General features: G+C 40.7%; 2 protein-coding genes and 1 pseudogene across 2 annotated transcripts; 2 read left to right on the forward strand and 1 right to left on the reverse strand.

Moving 5' to 3' along the window:
- Positions 1-4,867: 4,867 nt before the first annotated feature.
- Positions 4,868-6,178, forward strand: LOC113569213 (globoside alpha-1,3-N-acetylgalactosaminyltransferase 1-like). The gene is made up of 2 exons (XM_035526838.2): positions 4,868-4,911; positions 5,230-6,178. Exons 1-2 carry the CDS (start codon positions 4,868-4,870, stop codon positions 5,996-5,998), a joined length of 813 nt encoding a protein of 270 aa, XP_035382731.2. The 3' UTR covers positions 5,999-6,178.
- A 4,844-nt stretch (positions 6,179-11,022) lies between these two features.
- Positions 11,023-13,936, forward strand: LOC118241564 (globoside alpha-1,3-N-acetylgalactosaminyltransferase 1-like). The gene is made up of 4 exons (XM_035527329.2): positions 11,023-11,047; positions 11,565-11,597; positions 11,746-11,880; positions 12,482-13,936. The coding sequence occupies exons 3-4, from the start codon at positions 11,837-11,839 to the stop codon at positions 13,158-13,160; spliced, it is 723 nt and encodes a 240-aa protein (XP_035383222.2). The 5' UTR covers positions 11,023-11,047; positions 11,565-11,597; positions 11,746-11,836; the 3' UTR covers positions 13,161-13,936.
- Positions 13,937-18,970: 5,034 nt separating this feature from the next.
- Positions 18,971-22,065, reverse strand: LOC145659046 (uncharacterized; annotated as a pseudogene).
- Positions 22,066-24,015: the final 1,950 nt, after the last annotated feature.

Genomic DNA, 24,015 nt, shown 5'->3' on the forward strand with positions numbered 1-24,015 from the left:
GGACCAGCTATTCTCTTCTAATAATTCTTAACTCTGCATCTTTATTTTCTATTTGAAAGTTTAACTTTAAAACTAGCTGATTGGGGATTTAGGGTCGACAACAGCATGCAGCCTCTGGTCATGAACGATCTGAAAATCAGCATCTTGTACCTGTCAGCACCGTTGCGTGATACCTCTGGTTTCTGGGGTCGCCTCCAGATGGGTGATACCCCCACTTGAGGTTTTAATCTATTGAAGATCACAGAACCATTCATCTACTGCAACAATTCAACTGGAGGAACTGGATATGGGTCCAGTGTCCTTAGGCACTGTCACGACTGGGTTCACACACAGAGTTGCATCTCGAATGGAAAAGGTCTAGCTCAACCAGTTCTTTAGTCTCAACACTGTCTGTAGTTTAAAGGGAATATGTCACAAAGGTTGGACTTGTGGTGTTACACTGTCTTTGGTGTGTAAACGTCTCTGCTTTTTGCTGTGCAATCATGCCTAAACAGAACTGTTACTGTTGTGGAATCTGGCTTTTCATGTCATTTTGGATCTGGCATCTGAACCGACTGTTCATTTGGACTTGCCCAACTGAGAATGTGATATTGCTTGGGTTTTTCTCATGAATGCCAAATGTGTAATGGCTGCTACTAAGAGGCAGAAAAGCGTTGGGGTGGGGTCAGGGTGTGGGGTGGTGGATAGATGCATAACACTCTTTTGCACTCTTCTGGTCAGTAGTGACTGTGTTGGAATTCAATAGACACTGGAAAGAAATGTCATACATTTAGAAATGCTGATTTCTCTCTCTCTCTCTCACACACACACACACACACACACACACACACACACATATACATATATAAATATATTATGAATATGATTATCAATCAAATATATTTAGAAATCGGAAAAAAAACAGCTTCTATAGATTACAGTGGGATTTAGTGTGACCTCATCTCATACTTAGCAATAATAGGAAAAGACAGCCGGATTCTAAAGATGGACTCTGGGAAGGGCTGGAAGAAGCCTGGTATAACTTCAGGACAGTCTCCCCAAAAAAGTTCAATATAAACTTAGTGCCAAAGCAAATACTGACCTTTACCTGTAGAAGCCATTTGGTTCTGATAATTATGGATTTTTAAATTTTGTGTACATATTTGCTTTATTTTATTTTATATTTGTATCTTAATAAAGAGACTGTGCAATATTTATATGATGATATATATATGATGATATATATATATATATATATACACACTATTTAAAAGTATATATTTAAAGAATTATTCTGAAAGAAATATGAGACTTCACATAATGGCTCTTGCCCTTGTGTTGCATGTTACTTCCATATTTATCTACATATCTAACATATATAACCAGCATGTTTTCAGAGTGTCAACTGAAGTTTTGCGTAGTGCTCATCAGTTCTCTGAGGTGAACACATGGGTTCTGTAGCCCAAGCATCCACTGCTTATTTCTGTGGTCTGTGAGGTGGAGAGAGGCAGCTGAACCAGCAGGTTATTCAGAATGCTCACAGCTGTGAATGGTTAATGGTAGTCTGCTTAAATGCTGACCACCTTGCAAGGCAAGTTCTCTGGGGTGTGGTGGGGAGAGGCCTCTGAAGTGCCTGTGTTGTATCTGATGGCAGCAACCATTGAAACGCCAGTACCTTTCAGCTGACTTACATTCATGACGTTCAGACAATTGTCTTTCAATGCCTGAATCTAATACACAGCAATGCTCATGACAAATTAATTTGTGAAAATGTCTGGAATTAACTCCGTCACAGTAACAATAAACAGTTAACAGTAACCACAGTCATTCATGACACATTCACAAACAAAGCACTAACAACATATTTCAAAGGGCCTATTTACACCATAATTAACATGCATTTTTGGTAATCATGTTCAGATATAACTTGAAAATTAAAATAGGGAAAAAAATTAATAAATCATTCCAAATCATTAATCACGTTCACATCTGCAGGTATGCGCATACAACATACGCATGCAAATGCACACATTTCAAATACCCTTTACATTTTTTTATTATTTGTCTTGTAAACCGTTTAATCCAGTTCAGGGTCATGGGAGGGCAGAGCGTATCCTGACAGCACTGGGTACACATAAGGAAGTCTAAACAACTTCACAGAGAAATTCAAAAAGCTCAAGATAAAGTAATGACATCTCAAATTATTTAGTCCAATCAGTTCCCTGAAACTGCATAATACAACAACCAATGTAATATTAAAACTGGATGAGAATTTTCTTCCATCAGAGGTAAACATCAATATGTTTTAAGTGAGAGGTGAATGAAGATTATACTTCACTGTAAAGAATATCATTACATGAGAATGGGAATATCCTAATGTGTAGAATATCATCACATGATAAAATAACTAACCAAACAATCAATCAATGATCAACAACAATAATAAACTGTAAATTAATAATAAACTAATAATCTGTAATCATACTCATCAATTTGTTTAATCTGTAGTCTGGAGTTACACTTGTTAATTGGGTTGCTGTTTCTTTAAACACATTTACCCTCCCTAATGGTTGAGAGCGGGGTTTCAAGAAAGTCCAGAATGTAGGGGTGGCCAGTTGTTGATTAAAATTATTCTACATCTAATAATTCCATGTGATGTCCTTCAACTAGTAATACATCTTTAAATAATTTTTTTTTTTTAAGTTCAGTTGAGCTGTATGTAGCAAATAAATTTTTTGACCATTAAGCATACATGATTTTAAAAGAGATCTGCACACCCTTCCAAGATGGTTTCATTCTGATGGCTATGATGGTTTGGGATTATCTACAGCTCCTGCCTGCCACTTCTCTAGTGGCGTCCAGCTAAGACAGATAATAAATATGACCATGCGATTACTACAGAACTGTCACCTGTTTTTACTGTCACTGGTAGGAGTGCTGCTGGTTGGGTATGTAAATATGTTTTACTGACATTACTGGATTGATGGTGATTAACAATCAATAGAAATTTTGACTATTCTGATACATTCACAATTACTCCAACTGAATGCAGATTCAGGACACATAATGAAATGTTTTTGTTGTTTCAGTTGGTGATAATATTAAACTTTTTAATGTTAGATTAAATGATCTGTAATTACTTTAGAGGCCCTGCCTCCTCTGATCAAAATTATATATATATATATATATATATATATATATATATATATATATATATATATATATATATAGAGAGAGAGAGAGAGAGAGAGAGAGAGAGAGAGAGAGAGAGAGAGAGAGAGAGAGAGAGAGATATTCAACCATGAATAATGAGCAACTAAAAATGTGTACATTTTCTGAGACTATTACAGAAAAAAAATTTTGAAAAACAAAAGCTTGAGGTTTAAATGTCCTACTGTTGTTACTGAGTAAATATGCTGTACGAATACAATTAAAGCACTGTGTGGGATTAGTCTGTGTAGGACAGTATGGGATTAATCTCAGTAGGAACAGAAATTCACACTATTTGGCATTTCTTGTACTGGTTCACTAATAAATACTTGTATTTACTAATGCAACTACACAGTGATTAATTCTGCAGTTTACTGAAGGTCATCTGAGTAAGGCAGGAATCACCCATTGTAGTTGGTTTACTGCCGACACACCCATGTCAAGTTAATTTGTTGTCCAATTCACAGTGTGCAACTTTGGTGTACGTATCTGAAATTTATGCACAATGCTGTTAATGGTCACAGTTCAGCTACTGACTGTATCCTCTCTCTCATCAGGTGCATTTACCTGGGCTACACTTCCTCCTGGCTTAGGTGAATTGTTACACACACACACACACACACACACACACACACACATACACATACACACGCACACACATACACACATGCGTGCACAAACACACACAATCTGTACGAGCACTAATATATATGCTTTATGTCTTATAGTGTGAATGTAGAACTAGAGGAACTCAAATTGTACTTGAGTGCGAAGTGAGTACTGTTACATTTACAGAGTTTTACATTCACACATTTCACCAGGACAACACGTTCCAAATTCTGGTTTTTTTTGTTCTGATTTACTATGGTGTCACAACAATGGTCTTTATTACTGTTATAAATAAAGAGTCATAACAGTCATTTTAAAATAACATCAATATTTCATGTTGGTTCATCAGCTTTTCTGGGTTTGTAATTGTTTTTTACTTCACAAGGGAAAAAGAACAGCACAAAACCAGGAATGTACTCCTCCCTCAGGCGTATGTACAACTTCACACACACACACACACACACACACACACACACACACACACTCACTCACACTCACTGCTGATTAGTTACAATACTTAAAAAGCATTGTATAGTTATACCTCATAGTTCTTATACTTATTCTCCACTTTTTTGGAATTAATACAGATCCAACCACTTAATTCAAATTGCGTTTTGTACCACTGTAGCAGCCATTTAGCAACTGCTTTAAACAAGCATAGCAACAAACTAGAATACCTTAGCAATGACTAGCAATGATGTAGCAACCACCTACTTTCAGCTTGTTGCAAGCATTGTATATTTCCTTCAGGAAATACAAATCTAGTTACTATTGATCTAGTTTTAATTTGTTTACTTAATTTGTAGTTAATTGGCATTTATGTAATTTTCTTTTATATGTTTTAGGATTTTTTACAAGCAGCCTAGTGTTCTAAATGGGAACGTAGATATGGATGTAGTAAGTATGTGTGTCTGTGTGTGCGTGTATATGCATATGTATTTATTTATATGTGTATTCAAACGTATGTTTGTGCAACAGAAGGAAAGATGTCATGACGGTGACCCCATGGCTAGCCCCAGTGGTGTGGGAGGAAACATTTGACACAAGTCTGATTGACTCCTTCTACAAAATGCAGAACATCACTGTGGCAACCACTGTGTTTGCTCTGGGGAAGTATGTACTTATCACAGTATGCTGGTGTTTAAGAACATTTACTGGTGAACAGTGGAGTGTAACTATAATATTAAATGTTTGAGAAAATCGTCTTCTCACGCCAACTAAGCTGACCAAATAAGCTGGTAGTTATTGAATAAACCTTTGTCATACTCAAGAAAAAGGCAAACTATTAGGTTAACTATAAGTCTGCAGTAAGCTTTCAGTGAGTAAAATCAGTGGCAGAACAGACAGAAAACTGTACATGGACTGAAACTCTTATTTGCATAATTATTGACAACTCTTTTCCCCAATCCGAATTCCCAATTCCTAATTCAGATATGTGCAGTTCCTAAAGGACTTCCTAGAGTCAGCAGAGAAGCACTACATGCAGGGTTACCGGGTGCATTATTACATCTTTACGGACCAGCCAGAGGCAGTTCCTATGGTAACACTGGGTGCCAACCGTAGTTTGACTACACTGAAACTTCCAAGCTCAAACCGCTGGCAAGAGATCACTCTACGCAGGATGGAGAAACTCGAGAAACTCATTGACACCCAAATGATCAATGAAGTCGACTACATCTTCAGCCTCGATGTGGATACCAAATTCTATGGTCACTGGGGGGCGGAGACTCTGGGTGATATTGTTGCTGTGATACACCCTGGTTATTACAGTACACCACGTGATGAGTTCCCATATGAGAGGAGGCCTGAGTCACAGGCCTACATTCCTCAGGGGATGGGAGATTATTACTATGGTGGTGCGGTGATTGGTGGTCTAGTGGAAGAGGTGCACAAACTCGCTAAAACTTGCCGCATGCAGCTGGACATGGACAAGGCCAATTCTATTGAAGCAGCGTGGCAGGAGGAGTCTCACCTGAACAAGTACTTCCTGCACAACAAACCCACCAAGATCCTGTCACCTGAGTACCTCTGGCAGGACTTCAAATCCAAAACTCATGAAATAAAAATCAGCCGCTTCTCTCAAGTCATCAAGATCTATACTTTTGAGCAGGGATCCCAAATTAATCATCAGTTACATATTAATAACTCATTAATCAAACATTATATATATGTTAACTACTGGCAGCTAACTATTATGTGAGTTAACTGCTCATTATCCATCAACTGTTACTTAGTAAATAATTGACTACTTAGACATGAGGAATTGACTATACTATTAATTGTTAGCTTGATAATGGAATCACATGCTTTTCGAATTTTTAAGTTGATTTGTGAGGTATTTGCCAGATTTATTGTTGTATTCTAAGTTGTTATTTCAAAATGTCCAGTTTTTCCTCGTATCTGTTATAGCCTGTTTCTCGTTTGCTTTCGTGTGTTTTTGTTTGCTTATAATGTATCCCCGTGCTCTCCATATTAGTAATATGACCTTGGACTACTACAACGACTCTGATGTTGGATTTGCCCCTAATAAATCTCTCTCTCTCCCTCTCTCTGTCTGTGTGTGTGTGTGTGTGTTTGTGTGTGTGTGTGTGTGTGTGTGTGTGTGTGTGTGTGTGTGTGTGTGTGAGTGTGTGTGTGTGTGTGTGTGTGTGTTAATAAATAATAATTTTTATTTTATATAGTACTATTGTTTATGTTTTTATAATCTAGAATTTGTTTACAAAGTTCAGACTAAAACCAGTTGCTGAAAAAGCACAAACTGTCTGGGGACTGAAACTTATTATCATAAAAAATTGACAACTCCATTTTGACAAATGATGACAAATAAGCTGGTTCTTACTAACTATATATTGTGTTTGCACTGGGGAAATATGTACTTATCACAGGCTGATGGTGTGTAACTATGATATTAACTTTTTAAGGAAATGATCATCTCTGGACAAAATGACAAATAAGCTGGTTGTTACTATATTAACCCTTGTCACACTCGACAAAAATGCAAATTAATGTGGTCTATAGTTTGGTTATCAAGTTATCATTGACTAAGATGACTGCAACTCTTATTAACATAATTAATGACAACTTGTTCCCCCAATTCCTCATATATATGCAGTTCCTGAAGGGATTCCCAGAATCAGCAGAGAAGCACTACCTGACATCCAATTTGACATCCAAAATTTAAAATCACAAACCTCAATAGATCTTTTAAAGACTTAATTTGTTTCAAAACAGAGCGAAAGCAATATATCTTAAAAAATATAAATTCATTGAAAACTGTATCAAGTATGTTCCACATGTTAATTAAAGGTAAAGAAGACGAGTCCTTGGGGGCTTCCATACTTTTTCATATTTAAAATTATTGTACAGATGCTTGGTACAGCCAGAGTTGCCCTGCCACTTACTGGTAGCACCAGCAAACAGTATGTATACTTGGATTCTATTGGAGATCTTAGGAGTAAAGTGCGCTGGCAAACAGATTCAAATGGCAGATTGAAATAAATTTTAAAATGTAGCAGAATAATAAAATTAAAGAAACAGATTCAAATAACAGTTTGAAATTTAAAAAAATATGTAACTAAATAATGCAAATAAAAGAAACATGTGAACATAAATGTGACCACACTTTGTGGGCATGACATATGCAAACTAAATAAATAAATACAAATAATAATATTATCTAGGCATACTCATAGTCATAACTAAAGTTAGTCTAGTTCATTTGGTTACTGTCTCTTTAAATACATACTACCACAACCTTCAACAGGCTGAGTAAGAGCCTGTTCAATATGGGACCGTCCAAAATGTGGGGGTGGACAACTGTCATTCAAAACTTATTCATTTGAAAATGGTTCTGTATCTAGTAATTCCATGCATTGTATTTCAGTTGGTCATCTATAATTAGATAAAGTAGCATAGTGGAGTTCTTTGGAGTAAATATATTGTTTGCCTAATACAGATTGGTATTTTCAAAGAGGAGTTCTGCACACCCCTGCACCATGATGTTATTCTGATTATGATGGGATAACTCCTGTCTCTCATTTTCATTGTTCTTTATGCTTTGCACAGAGGAAAATCATCACCATGCGCTTGCTACAGAACTCCCATTTGTTTGTCCTGTCATTGGTAGGATTGCTGCTGGTTGGGTATGTAATTACCTTTTACTGACACTACTGGAATAATGGTGACTGTATCAAACAATAGAGCTGATGGCTATATTGACACATTCAATCAGATAGAATACATATTCATGACACATAGGTAAAGATGAGAATGCTTCAGTTTCATTTGGAGATAAAATTCAACATTTTATTCTGTCAGATGAAACATATTTAATCATTTTATTAGAGGCATTATCCCTTTTGACATCGATAAGTGTTCAATATGATGAAATACATCTTCTGGAAATCTTATTTCAAGCATGAACAATAAACAACTAAAAATGTATCCACTGTTGGTGAGGGTTTTTTTTACTTATTTAAATTAGACTTGAGATTTATGTTTAAGGAGTAGTTCCTTTATTTAATGCAGGCTGAAGAACATACACACAACATTGATACAATATATTTCTTACTGAACAAATTTGGCTGGTACAGAATCAGATGATAAAAGATACAAATTAAAGATTCTAGTTTAAAGTGCTTACTAAGTTACTAAGTAAAAATGGCAAAGGAAGGCAAACAAAGCATTGCGTCAGAACAATACGTGTAAAATATATTGTATTATACTGTGAAGATTTTGCCTTAAAAAATGTAAATATTAACATTAATTAACATGCCATATTATAAATCAAAACTAGTGAATATCACTTTTCATGTTGATTCATGGTCATTTAATGTAAAAAAGCAAATAAAAAATTCCAAATCTATAGTCCAGAAGCTGAAAGTAGTGACGAATGACAGCAAAGAACACCTGATTCACATGTGCCTATTCAAAGTGAGCTTAAATGTATTCTAGATGGATTCTCTAGAAGTTCTAGATGTGTTCTGTAGACGTTACCCTGGTTGTCTATTTTAATAGAATGTCTATATGTAAAATTAGCAAAAGCTTGCTGCTCACAGTGTGTTAAAAGAAAAGTGTTAATGGTGCAGTAAAGTGAGAGAATCTTCTGGTGGTTGCTTTTCATTTTATAGCTACCTAGGATGAAGGCAAGTAAAGGACTACATGTTTAAAAGTTAAAAACAAACTAAATACATTTTCAAACACATTTCATTAAAATCTGATTTTAACTACAGACAGTGAGCTATCAAAAAAAAATTATTATTGATTGTTTTCCACTTGATGAAAAAAGAAATGGCTATTTATGTAGTTTATTGTATGAAGCATGAAGAATAAGCCTATAACATGCATGTATGAATGCTCTGACTAACTGGAATTTGCATCTCATCTAACAGTAAACAGGAGAGATGGGTTTTTTATTCTGTTTCCTTAACATATTCTGAGAATCATTTCCTCCTGGAACCAGGTTGGATGGGAAAGTATTTAGTATTCAACACATTAATGCTCATGAGAGCTAAATGTAGGATTAGTCTCTGTATTAACAAAAAATATTAAACAGCAAGACTTTCTCCACACATACTGTACTGATGAAGCCAAACCTAAAGCAAAAAGGTCCACTAAAAGATCACCTTGTCTTAAGCCGAGATACGAGCTGGAACTTTTATTTTTGTGTGTTTAGCCTTTGCCTTTCTGTTCTTGAGTAAGTTATGTATACTGTTTTTTTTTTCTCAGACCATTTTATGGGCTATGATTCTGGATTTGCTCATTATTTACTGTGGCTCTACTGAGCATCTGCTGTTTCACTGTTAAGAGCTGAACAATTGTTGAGAGAGACGGTGATGTACCTGATCTATTGGTTGGTTTTGTCAGTTGAAAACTCTTCGGTGTTCATCAGGTGATTTGCGGTGGCATTTTTTGCTAGGTGTCCCAGTGGCATTTCAGGTATTTTGGTTTGGTTGGGCATGTCCAAGCACAATGTCTTGTAGAGTTTGTCTATAAAATCGCTAATGTTGTACAAGTGGATGACAGTTTCCTTAAAATTCAAGTCTTTAAACTTTGTCACTGCGAAGTATGCTCTCCTGCCAGTCTCACATCACTTCCTGTTAGCCATCCATCACTTCCTTTTGTCATGAATTCAGAATAGTATAGCAGATCAGACACCTTTTCTACGTTAAAACAACAAATACGTTCTACAAAGGTAAACAGACCAATAAGCAAGACGTCATCATGGACAGTGAATCAGCTTAATACTGAATACAGACTCCCTCCAAAGTCTGGCAGAGGACATCAAACAGCAAAACAGCCACTGGGAGACAATCTGACATGCTTAAAATAAAGTCATCCTTTTACCACTGATTAGCCTAATGCTTGGTGCTTTTGGATTTTTCAACTAGGCCTAATTAATGATTTACACAAATAAACAAAGATTTGGGATTTCAGCAGAAATAAGAACACTTAAATAGACAGCATGTAGTGGACTGAATGATGTGATGTTATTGTGTGATATTAAAATATTTGTTTAGTTTCACTACTTTGCCCTTTGTTGTCAGCAACTGATACAGGCCAACAAAACATGTAAAGGTTATGAAGTAACACACACGTTCATTTAAAGTAAACTGATGAATGCAACGTATTCATGGGTATGTGATACTTATACACAAGACACTTAATGGTCAGAGTTTAGTTACTGATTTTATCATTTTGCCTTTCAGGTGCATTTATTTTGGTTACACTTCAGCCTGGTTTAGGTGAATTGTTTTACATACACACACATATTTGGCACATTGTTTTTGACCTGTGTATTTTTCGACCTGTTCATACACATGAATGCTCTTGTCACTATGCACTTCTCTATACTAGATAACTTACATGTTTTTTGAGTTTTACAGAGTGGATATACAGACAGAGAAACCCATATGCTACTGGACTATGAAAATGTGAGTCCCCTTATATTTACACAGCAGTTTGCATTCACCAGGAACAAGAGTGGCTCCCTTGTTATGGTTGCGTATGGTATCGCACCAATGGCCCTAAAGAAGAAAAGCCATAGGATTATTGGTATATAATGACTGCTTATATAATATATGCTTACAGCAATAAAAAATATATACAATTTCAGCTCTGAAATTGGCATATTCTATTAACTTATTAACTTCATTGTCTTATGTTGATTGTCAGCATTCCTGGATTCTTGTTTTGTTTTTTTCAGGGGAAACGTACAAAACAAAAACAAGGACTTGCTCTCTCCTCAAGGGTATACAGCAAGACACACACACACACACACACACGCACATATACTACTCAGGCACACACACACACACACACACACACACACACACACACACACACACACACATATACTACTCAGGCACACACACACATATACTACTCAGGCACACACACACACACACATATATACTACTCAGGCACACACACACACACACATATATACTACTCAGGCACACACACACACACATATACTACTCAGGCACACACACACACACACACACACACACACACACACACACACACACACACACACACACATACTACTCAGGCACACACACACACACACACACACACACACACACACACACTTCTCAAAGGTACATAGCCACACATAAACACAAGCACACTGACTGCTAACTAATTACTATTTATCTGCTTTTAATTTAGTCATTTTTAGTTAATTGGCAATCATTCAAACTGAATCATTTATCTCTGTAGTTTTTTTTTTTTTATAGTTCAATGACTTTTGTGTGTTTTAATAGGATTATCTACAAGCAGCCCAGTGTGATAAATGGGTAAGTACATATGGAAATGGTGTGTGTGTGTGTGTGTGTATGTGTGTGTATGTGCATGTATGTGTACTTGCTTATAAGTGTGTGCATGTGTGTGTGTGTGTGTGTGTGTGTGTGTGTGTGTGTGTGTGTGTGTGTGTGTGTGCAACAGAAGGAAAGATGTCATCACGGTGACCCCATGGCTTGCTCCAGTGGTGTGGGAGGGCACATTTGACACAACTCTGATTGATGCCATCTACAAAATGCAGAACATCACCGTGGCAACCACTGTGTTTGCAATGGGGAAGTATGTACTTATCACAGGATGGTGGTGTTTAAGGGCCTTTTTTTTATTGGTGTGTAACAGTGTGCAACTAACTTTAAAATCCCATTGAATCCATTTTGGTGAACATCATCTTCTCAGATCAACATGTTAAAATACGTTTGTGGTTATTGCATTAACACTTGTTCAACAACATGCTAAAAACATAATAATAAATAATAATTTTTATTTTATGTAGTACTATTGTTTATGTTTTTATAATCTAGAATTTGTTTACAAAGTTCAGACTAAAACCAGTTGCTGAAAAAGCACAACCTGTCTGGGGACTGAAACTTATTATCATAAAAAATTGACAAACCCAAATAATATGGTTGTTGCTGATGGTGTGTAACTATGATATTACATTTTTAAGGAAATGATCATCTCTGGACAAGATGACAAATAAGCTGGTTGTTACTATTTTAACCCTTGTCACACTCGAGAAAAATGCAAATGAATGTGGTCTATAGTTTGATTATCAAGTTATCATTGACTAAAACCTGCTGTTGAAAAAACACAGAAACTGTTAGAGGACTGCAACTCTTATTAACATAATTAATGGCAACTTGTTCCCCCAATTCCTCAGACATGTGCAGTTCCTGAAGGGATTCCTGGAATCAGCAGAGAAGCACTACCTGCAGGGTTACCGTGTACATTATTACATCTTTACAGACAAGCTAGAGGCAGTTCCTATGGTAACACTGGGTGCCAACCGTAGTTTGACTACACTGAAACTTCCAAGCTCAAACGGCTGGCAAGAGCTCACATTACTCAAGATGGAGAAGCTCGAGAAACTCACTGAGACCCAATTGAACAATGAGGTCGACTACATCTTCAACCTCGACGTGGATACCGTATTCTCTGGTCACTGGGGGGCGGAGACTCTGGGTGATATTGTTGCTGTGATACACCCTGGTTATTACAGTACACCATACGATGAGTTCCCATATGAGAGGAGGCCTGAGTCACAGGCCTACATTCCTCAGGGGATGGGAGATTATTATTATGGTGGTGCGGTGATTGGTGGTCGAGTGGAAGAGGTGCACAAACTCGTTAAAACTTGCCGCATACAGCTGGACGTGGACAAGGCCAATTCTATTGAAGCAGCGTGGCAGGAGGAGTCTCACCTGAACAAGTACTTCCTCTACAACAAACCAACCAAGATCCTGTCACCTGAGTACCTCTGGCAGGACTTCAAATCCAAAACTGATGACATAAAAATCAGCCGCTTCTCTCAAGTCATCAAGATCTATACTTTTGAGTAGGGATCCCAAATTAATCATCAGTTACATATTAATAACTCATTAATCAAACATTATATATATGTTAACTATTGGCAGCTAACTATTATGTGAGTTAACTGCTCATTATGCATCAACTGTTACTTAGTAAATAATTGACTACTTAGACATGAGGAATTGACAATACTATTGATTGTTAGCTTGATAATGGAATCACATGCTTTTCGAATTTTTAAGTTGATTTGTGAGGTATTTGCCAGATTTATTGCTGTATTCTAAGTTGTTATTTCAAAATGTCCACATTAGGAATTGACTTTTTTTTAACTAAAAATATAAGTAATTTCATGCTTATGTCTCTTTAGTGTGTACAAATTATTTTGTGAAGGTGTGTTTGCATAGTTCAGCTTTTTAAAAAAGATGAATAGGAGATCGTTTTACCTTTAATGACAAAAAAGTGTTGGCATGACATTTGGAGAGTCTAGCTTTAGCTGGAATATGGCCATGAGCATAGTAAAAAAAAAATGTCTAATTGAAAATATTGAAAAATTTCTCATTTTAAATGTTAAAAAATGTCTAATTTTAAATGCTGAAAAATGTATAATTTTGAATGTTGAAAAATGTCTGATTGCTGCCAGGATTGTAATTTTACATTTATGTATATTTTTAAAAACCAGAATTTATTTTTGCTATATAGATTAAAAATGTTACTGAAATCAGATTAAAGATGATGAACATTATTGCAAGAAAAGTGCAATGTTAAAAAAGCTTTGGCAATAAAGTTTCTAACCTCTGTGATGTTACCAGGTAGTCAAACTCGTCTTTCACTCTGCAAATGGAAGCAAAATATTTATCCTGCCAATGCCATCTCGCAATTAGAATTGATTCCTAGAATAAAACAGCTTATTACCATTACATCACCAGCATTACCGTGTATTAGCATGCAAAACAGCTAGCTACCATTAGCAATAGATCACTACCAAAATGCCAAACAAGTATCAATAATATTCTCTATTTTACATGGAAGTTATAACCTATAGATTTACAGAAACAATAACTAAATTCAGTTTTAGATTATGTAACTATTAACCTAATCACTAGTCATTTTATGGCTACATTATGCAGTATTAGACGATATAATTTTATAAGTAGCTTCGTAGCTTTGGAGGTAGATGGCCACTAGGTTTTACTGAATTCTTTATCCAGTGTTTCAATAAGTGTGATTCTGTTGTCACATTTCCCCCTCTAGCACTACCATCGCCATGGTAATGACATCCGTATGATTTTGTTTTTGATTTTAGTGATTGTTATATGTTCCGTTCTCCATCTCTAATTGTGTAGAGGTGTTCCTCCTTGTCCTGGGATTTCCTTGTGTATTTAAGTCTTGTTAGCTACTCATTGTTTGATGTCTTAGTGATTTTCTTGCTTCTCTACTTTATTGCTCCCTTTGGGCGGAGACTCTGGGTGATATTGTTGCTGTGATACACCCTGGTTATTACAGTACACCACGTGATGAGTTCCCATATGAGAGGAGGCCTGAGTCACAGGCCTACATTCCTCAGGGGATGGGAGATTATTACTGTGGTGGTGCAGTGATTGGTGGTCTAGTGGAAGAGGTGCACAAACTCGCTAAAACTTGCCGCATACAGCTGGACATGGACAAGGCCATTTCTATTGAAGCAGCGTGGCAGGAGGACTCTCACCTGAACAAGTACTTCCTGTACAACAAACCCACCAAGATCCTGTCACCTGAGTACCTCTGGCAGGACTTCAAATCCAAAACTGATGACATAAATTCATCCGCCTTTCTCAAGTCATCAAGAACTATGCTGAGGTGCGCCCCAACCCCTGATCAGTCGTCATGTTTTTACACCCAGCATTGTCACAATGTGCATATCAGGTTGAAATCTCCTGTCCAGGTTTAAAAATAACATTCTTCTTGTTCATGTAAAATCTTGACCGTGAGTAGAACATCATGACTCAGTAGAATCTTTCCTGTATATTTGTAGATCTTAGCATAACCGGTAGAAGTTGGTTGATCTCTAGCTGCTCAAAATCAGCTTTCTCACACATGCACACACACACACACACACACACACACACACACACACACACACACAGAGAGGAGAGGGTGCAGACTGTGCATGCTGCTCTCCTCTTGTCCTGGTGTTCCCCTGACGCACCATAACCATACATAGACCTTCCTTTTGTTTGATCTATTGTTTCGTAGATTGTCCTCTCACTGTGATCATGATGCTGGTGTTGACCATTGCTTTGTCTATAACTACAATTTTGGACTGCCCTTCTGACAATAAACCTGCCTCAACTTTTATCCACAAGTGTCTGGCTACATTGTTAACATTACATCATTACATAGATTTGTCATTACTGTATACTTTAAGAATAGTCATGTTTGAATGTATGCATATTATGGGTGATTTATTGAGCTTGATGTGCCTTGAGGTTAGCCATCAAGGCAAGGCAAGTTTATTTGAAAGTCAAATGTATTTATATAGCATTTTCCACAACAGTCATTATCAAAAAGCAGCTTTACATAATTCAGAGGACAAAGTATAATAAATATAGCTGATCTAGTCAACATTCTTATTAATGCTAACTCACCAAAACAAGGAAGACTCAAAATCTGCTTCAATCTGATTTCTAGCCTTAAATTCATCTGCTACTCCCCTAGGAACCCCAATGGCATCTGTGTATATTTTAAAAAGCTACCTAATGCAAGTGCACTCTTATGAATATGATGATTATTGTGTCCTTTTAATTCAACCTTATGGACAGAAACCACAGAAAAGGGAACCACTAACATCACTCTTGCACAAAGATCTGTCCATCCTGCTGCCAATGTTACATACAGCTCATCATGACCACATACTCAAACAACATCTGGTACTATCACCCCATCAGTCTTCAGTGTACTAAGTGTACAGTGTACAACACATTGTTGTATAACTAATAAGTGACCACTAGTATTAAAAAAACAAGAATCCCAAAACATTCGACTAGCATTATTCACAACCCAAATCCTCTTACACAAATCTGTGAAATTTTTCATATTTGGCCCAGATCCTCCTGTAAAATGAAAACAATCAGGAAATACAGTTGAATTGGCCCATACATCGCATCAGTGATGCCGTATGGCTCAAGACAGAATAGTGTTATATTGTTCAATAAACATTTGACAGGATGCCATATTTTTCATAATTTTAAAGAACTGTGAGCTATCTTTGTATAGTAAACACCAGAATGGACAAATTTTACAATCAACACAGTCAATGGAATTAACGGGAAGAGGCCATATCATTGGCTGGGACCTACCTTTACTGCACACAATACAATTATCTGTTGTTATGATCTGGGCTGTATAACTGGCATGAGACAGCCATACATTATCAGTGTGTTTGGATGCATTAACCTCTAACTGCTCCCTGAAAACTTCATGCAAGTTTTTTACAAAGTGAATAACACTCTGTTTATTTTGTCTATTGTTGGTAAAAACTTGCATGAAGTTTTCAGAGAGCAGTTAGAGGTTAATGCATCCATACACACTGATAATGTATGGCTGTCTCATGCCAGTTATACAGCCCAGACTCCTTTAGCACGATAGCCAAACCACTCACAGATCTGTTGCATGGCCTCACCAAGAGGATCAAATGGAACCCAGAGGCAGAAAGATCCTTCATGGAGCTGAAAGCTGCCTTCTCCACCGCTCTAGTGTTGCAACAACCTGACCTGAGGTAGCCTTTCGTGGTGGAGATAGATGCGTCAAATGTGGGAGTGGGCGCAGTGCTTTCCCAACACAAGGGAGCGGCAAGGCAATTGGAGCCCACTGCATACTTCTCCAAGAAGCTATGTGCTGCAGTAAGGAACTATGGTGTGGGAGATCGCAAACTCCTCGCTATGAAACTGGCATTTGAGGAGTGGAGGCACTGGCTGGAGGGAGCGAGGCACCCCTTTTTGGTCATTACAGACCATAAAAACCTGGAATATCTTCAGACCGCCAAAAGGCTCAATTCAAGGCAAGCCCGGTGGTCACGCTTCTTTACAAGGTTTGTATTCCACGTGACCTACCAACCAGGTGCAAAAAACGTGAGGGCAGATGCCCTCTCGTGTCAGCACCATGCAGAAGCGCAATCCACCAGTCTAGAGCCGGTTCTGTCCCGCACCTGCTTTCTGGCCATAGTCAGATGGGACCTGGACCAGAAGATAGCTGCAGCGAATCCACATCCACACTGCCCACCTGACTGTCTCTTTGTGCCTCTCCGTCAACGGCGAGACCTGATTGCTTGGGCACACACCACCGTGGGGACAGGTCACACAGGGGCAACTCGTACCGCACAGCTGCTAAGCACTCGCTACTGGTGGCCTGCCTTGAACCAGGAGATCATCAGGTATGTGGCATCCTGCACAGTATGTGCCCGCAGCAAGACATTTCGCACACCACCTGCAGGTAAGCTACTGCCACTATCCACTCCTCCTTGGCCCTGGTCCCACCTCACTATAGACTTTGTAACGGGCCTACCTGTTTCAGAAGGCAACACCGTAGTCTTGGTAATTGTGGACAAGTTCTCAAAAATGGTGAGATTCCTGCCACTGAAAGACCTACCCACTGCCTGGGAACTGACAGAACTGCTTTTTCACCAGGTCTTCCGATTGTTTGCACTGCCGGAGGACATTGTATCAGACAGGGGACCACAGTTCACATCAAAGGTGTGGAAGGAACTGCTGGGGAAACTAAACATCACAGTCAGCCTGACATCTGGCTACCACCCTCAGGCCAACGGGCACGTAGAAAGGGTGAACCAGGAACTGGGTATATTTCTGAGGTCTTTTTGTCAAGATCAACCCAAGACTTGGAGTACTTACCTCCCCTGGGCCGAGTATGCCCAGAATTCTCTACGTCATGAAGCGACAGGTTTAACGCCTTTTGAGTGTGTTCTAAGTTTCCAGCCCCCACTCTATCCGTGGAATCCGCCCACGTCAGATCAACCGGCAGTGGAAGCGTGGTGTCGGTGCAGTGAGCGGGTGTGGGAAGGGGCGCATCAAATGCTGCGGAAGGCCTTCGCCACCTATAAGAGTAAGGCGGATAGGAGGCATGGGGATACGCCCCTCTATGAACCTGGACAGAAAGTGTGGGTCTCGACAGCAGATGGCCATGCAGGATCCCGCGGGAAGCTGGCCGCGAAGTACGAGGGTCCGTACACTGTCACACGACGCATTAACGAGGTCACCAGCCACGTGGGCCTCCCTGGTAACAGCCAGGCTTCTCGGGCTTTCCATGTGTCGGCACTGAAGCCGGTGGTAGAAGGTCCTCTTTCGGAGGAGTCCAATCCTTCGGGTGCCCCGCCTCCCCCCATGCGGGTGGAGGGGGGTTTGGCGTACAAGGTGAGGGCACAGGTGCACTACCTTGTGGACTGGGAGGGGCACGGGCCAAAGGAGCGGTGCTGGATACTGGCTTCCCAGATCTTGGACCAAAACCTCATCACCTCCTTCCACAGGCTGCATCCTCTGAAGCCGGCGCCACATCAATGGGGCCGGCCATGCGCCAGGAGGCTGACGGGGTCTTTGGGGGGGGTTCTGTCACGGTTGGCTAGCCAGCTAGCAGGGGAGACACGCCCACCCCTGCTAGGGACTTCACATCGCACCTGCCCCATTCACAATCCCCTGATTACTGATTGCTTTCACCTATTTCCCATTCACTCCCTATTCTATTTCTACCTCCTAGATCCTGATTCTTAAAATGTGTTCCATTGTCTGATCTTATTTTTTCAGGAAACCCATGTCGTGGTATGTACTGGTTAATCAAGAATTTTACCACCGAATTACCGTCTTCCTTTTTTGGTTGGCCATGCTTCTGGCCACCCCGTGTAGGCTTCCACGCACATCAATATGTACCTGTATCCTCGCACCGTCTCCCCCATATCCGTGTAGTCTATCACTATCTCTCTCCCTGGCCTTGCCTCTAGCAGAAACCTCCCCTGTTCAAGTCTAATTGACGGTCTAGTGTTAAATCTGTTGCAAATTTCACAGTTCCTTACCACCTCTTGTGCCATGTCTTTCAAGCATGGATGCCACCAATGTTCCAGATTTTTCATCATCTGGGTCACCCCAACATGCCCCAACCCATGGGCTTCCTCCAATGCTGCCCTTCTCGTCTCTGGGGGTAAGATCGGTTTTCCATCCGGTCCTCTCCACACCCCGCTTTTCCCATTGGCTCCTCTTGCCACCCACACCACCTTCTCCTGCGGTGAAGCTTTTTCCTGCAGCTCTCTCAATTTCTCCTCCCCTGATGTCGCCTGCAGCTCCAATTCCACACAGACCAGGTTAAGGGTTGGCTGATATCCCGTCACTTGTTTAGCTGCCTGGTCTGCTGCTTGGTTCCCTCTTGCCACTAGTGTATCTCCGGTGTCATGTCCTTTACATTTAATGATTGCCACCCGATGTGGTAAGAGTAGCACCTCCGCCAATTCCTTCATCTCCTTCTCAAGTTTAATTGGTTTGTTGGATGCTGTGACGAAACCAGCCCTTATCCACTGCCCTAATTCCACATGGGCTGCCCCGACGGCATATGCGGAATCCGTTTGTTTACTGACTCACCTGCACTCATCCAGAGAGCCTCAATAACCGCCACCAGTTCCGCTCATTGGGCCGACTGGGTTCCCTCCAGTTTTTCAGCTTTTTTAACCGCAAAGTCCCCGCTGTTCTCCTCCGTCCTGACATATATTGGTTCCACTACTGCATATCCTGCTACAAGCCCTCGGGTCGGATGTTTAAAACAACAACCGTCTGTGAACATTTTCTTTGCACCTGGAATTGCTTCTGCCTTTAAGTCTGGCCTTACCTTCTCACATTTGGCCACTTCGGCTGCACATTCATGTGGTTGCCCTCTGCCCATGCGGTCGGCCATATTGACACCTTCGTGTGTGTATGTGATGTGTGGTTGATTCAGAATTTTGCTGAGTCGCTGCTGTCACAGTGAAGTGAGTGTAAATGCTTGTGAGTTCACATATGCTACAACACTATGTGTTGTTAGTACATGGAATGGGTGCCCCATGACTGAATGGGCCGTTTTCTGAATCAATTTTGCCACTCCCACTGCGTGCTGAGTACACGTTGGGTGCCGTTTCTCCATTTGGTCGAGTAACACACTAGCATACATAAGCACTTTCCTCACCCCCCCTTTTTTCTGAAACAGAACCCCATTACTAACCGCTTCTGTTTCTGAAACATCCAGATGAAACGGTAAAGCGTAGTCTGCAGTGCTGAGGTCCGCAGCTTGAGCCAATTGTTGTTTCAATGCCACGAAGGCCTTTTCGGCATCTGCTGTCCAATTAAGAGGGTTGGTGAGATTTCGCATGCCTTGTTCAGTAACCAGTCGTCTGAGGGGCTGTGTAACGCCCACATAGTCAGGAATGTAATTACGACTGTAGCCGGTGAGACCAAGGCAAGAGAGCATGTCTTTAACCTTTTCAGGCTTAGGGTGATGTAATATCGTCGATCGATGTGCGGGGGACATGCCGGCTCCCCTCTGGGAAATAAACCTGCCTAAGAAGGAAACCTGAGTTCTGGCTACCTGCAGTTTGTCCTTACTTACTTTGGACCCCTGGTCAGCTAAGTTCTGGAGTACTGTTTGAGTCCCAATCAGGCATGTCTGTGCGGTTGGAGCCGCGATCATCAAATCATCTACGTACTGTATAAATATGGTGTCCGGTGGTAAAGAGCACTCACCCAATGCCTCTTTAAGCACCTGATTGAATAAATCTGGGGATAACGCAAACCCCTGAGGGAGGCGAGTATATTTGAGTTGACGACCCTGAAACGCGAATGAGAAGATGTCCCTGCATTGCTCAGCTAAAGGCAGACAGAAGAATGCGTTGGCTAAGTCTATACATGTGAACCACTTATGTTGGGGTCCCAGATTCGTCAGGGCCACATACGGGTTAGGCACTGGAACAGTCGGGGTCAGGAGGATATCATTAATGGCCCGTAAATCGTGTACCGTACGATACTTCCCAGTCCCTTTTTTCTCTACCGGTAGAATAGGTGAATATGCCGAATGCTGAATGCTGAATATGAAGGTTCTAACACTCCCACCTGCAAAAGCCCCTCTATCATGTCTCTAATACCTAATTCTGCCACTTGCTTGTGAGGATACTGGTGAATCCATATGGGATTCTCCTGTTGGACCTGAAAGTCTATTGGAATGCAGTTCATTAATCCGACATCCGTCGGACTGTCTGCCCACGAATGATCAGGGAGATTACTGAGCATTACCTGAGTGTTAGGGTGATCTAGCTGTTCTCTACCATGATATCTAGCGATAATTCTGTGCTCTAAGGTGGTCCGGTCAATCCCATCCATTTCAATCCTATAAGTCTTGCAGCTGGCAGAATAAAAAAAGCAAATTGGGTATCTGAGTCGGGACCCAATCGGTCGCACGTGAAGCCCTGAGGACCATAGGCCCCAGGTCCTTCGCCTGATTTTTAGGATGGAGAGCCAATGACACATGTGGTACCGCTTCACTCCCCATCCTATACCAAGGCTCTTGAGCCTCAGTTAACTGGACCGCCACGGCAACGCCCTCAGGAGCGACGTAGATGTACTTAGTAATGACATACCAATGTTCTCCTTCAAGATTCTCACAGAACTCCTCCTGATAGGAGTCATCCCCAAGATGGTCATAATACAAAGTGACGTGAGGAGGGTCAGGAGGCGGGGAGTAGGTTTCAAGTAGGGAGATCCAAGGCTTCCAGCTGAGGTATGCAGACAGAGCTCCCGTATGGCAGGTGGACTCCGGTTCCAGCAGGCACCAATAGATGTCAGCCCATTGTTCCTGAACTGGCTGAATGAGATACTGGGATGAGGTTCTCAGTCCTGAAGAGCAAGGAAGTTTAGTTCCGTCTGGTAACGTAACCATAAGTCCCTCCGGGCCACATAATATTGTAGCCCCCAACCTAATGAGCAAATCACGGCCCATCAGATTAACAGGCACTGTCGGTGAATAGACGAAAGGGTGCATCACAGTCTGTGTCCCCACTTTGGTGCATAATGGTTTGGTGATCGGCAGGGTCTGACTTACCGCAGAGAAGCCCATCACACTGGTAGTTTTGTGTGATAAGAGATGGACTACTTGTCTCGTGTTGAGCGTTGAACACGTTGCGCCAGTGTCCACCAAAAATGGCAGCTCATCTTCATTGACCCGTACTGACAGCAGGGGATCTGCCGTTGTCACGCTGTCAGGGCCTCCCTGTGGGGTCCGTCATTGTGGGCCCCATTCGGCTCCCTCCCTGGATTCCCAGTATCCTGCTGGATATTGTCCTCCTGGGGCCACCTGTGGGTAAGAAACCTGAACAGTTCCTCGTCCACATCCTCCTTGACCCCTACTTCCAGATGCTAAGGGGCCGGGTGCCTGACAGTCTCTGGCCCAATGACATAACTGTCCACAGTTGAAGCAAGGTGAGGTCACCGGTCCCCCGCAATCTCTGGCCATATGCCCCGGTTGTCCACAATTATAACACCCTTGCCCCGTCTGAGTAGCCTGCCGGAAAGCCCCTCGTCCACCCCCACTGCTCCCCCAGGTTCTCCCGCATCCGTAATACTCTCCGCATGCCCCTCTTCCTCCAGTGGGCCTCCATTGGGGAGCCGTAAACACGTATCCCTGACCACCCCACGGTGGCGGAGTCTGGGTCTCTTCACCCGCCGGTCCCGGCTGGGGGGCCGCGGTGATCGTTAACTTAGCCGGCTCCTTGTTCTTTTTTTCCTTATTCAATCTCTGTTTAACCTCTGCCAGCTGCAATCTAGTCAACTGCTTCTCTAATTCCTTATCTGCCTCCTCCGTTTTAGATGTCTCATCTTGCGCTAAAGATAAGTGTTGTACTAAATGTTTATCCCACATCTGAGTCGCTATCAGGCAAATCCGGGTTATTTTGCATAGCCTTTCTCACTACCGCCGGTACCCCTTCTAACACTGCCCTCCGGTACCACTCCCAATGTAGCCCCTTTTTCCTGAGTGGTGACCTGTGGATCTAACCCTTTTTTCCTGACATAAATCTAAATATTCTCTCGGATTCTCTATAGGATCCCACTTTAATTTAGGGATCACCACTGCGGATGATAAGGGATATTTGGTGTGCATGGCTTCTCCTAGTTTACAAATCACAAGTGTTAATCTAATCTCATCAGATTCATTTGTCGTGCCCCCATCGATCTCCAGCTCCCTAAGAAGCCAATCAGTTTGTCAGATCATCACCGGATTAACATCACCCTGTTCTCTCCCCAGTGCATTTAAACCTGCCTACTCCTTTTTACCATTGCGAAGTATTGCCTCCAGTTTCACTGTGTATACTGAGTTTTCTCCTGTTTTGCCCTTTTGGGTATAGGACCTTGTTTTTTGTAGTTTCTCTCTACTGTCTCTTGCCTGCCCCTTTTGAATTATTCTGCCTGTTTTTGGATTACTTTTTGGTTTTTGACTTGGACTGTATTTACTCCATGATTTATGCTTATCCCTGATCTCATTTTTCTGGCTCTGACCCTGGCTTGTTCTTTCTACTGATTTAGATTACAATAAAACCAGAACCTCTTATCCACGAGCATCTGACTTTTTGTCTGCCCCATTTGCACTGGCATTGTTCATCAAATCATCTAGAATTGGGTTAGTCGCACTAATAAACAGTTCATCATCACAGATTCCTGTATTCCCAAAACAAAAACATACATTTATTTTATCATCTCATACAGATTGCCAACACATATAACCCCAAACAATGTTATCAGGAACTTTCGATGACATCTCATTGCAATTGTCAAGTAAGGTTTTGATACATTTTCTACTATTGCTAGAACTGGAAGTATTACATGAAAATGATAA

Source organism: Electrophorus electricus, chromosome 8 (genome assembly GCF_041902795.1).
Source record: "Electrophorus electricus isolate QZ-2024a chromosome 8, ASM4190279v1, whole genome shotgun sequence".
Taxonomy (NCBI): Eukaryota; Metazoa; Chordata; class Actinopteri; order Gymnotiformes; family Gymnotidae; genus Electrophorus; species Electrophorus electricus.

What these genes read in the sequence shown, in the direction of transcription:
- LOC118241564 (XM_035527329.2), top strand. Translation starts at nt 11,837, where the DNA reads ATGCAGAACATCACCGTGGCAACCACTGTGTTTGCAATGGGGAA. An exon ending in ACTGTGTTTGCAATGGGGAA is followed by an intron (nt 11,881 to 12,481) that starts GTATGTACTTAT and finishes CCAATTCCTCAG; the next exon opens with ACATGTGCAGTTCCTGAAGG.
- LOC113569213 (XM_035526838.2), top strand. Translation starts at nt 4,868, where the DNA reads ATGCAGAACATCACTGTGGCAACCACTGTGTTTGCTCTGGGGAA. An exon ending in ACTGTGTTTGCTCTGGGGAA is followed by an intron (nt 4,912 to 5,229) that starts GTATGTACTTAT and finishes TTCCTAATTCAG; the next exon opens with ATATGTGCAGTTCCTAAAGG.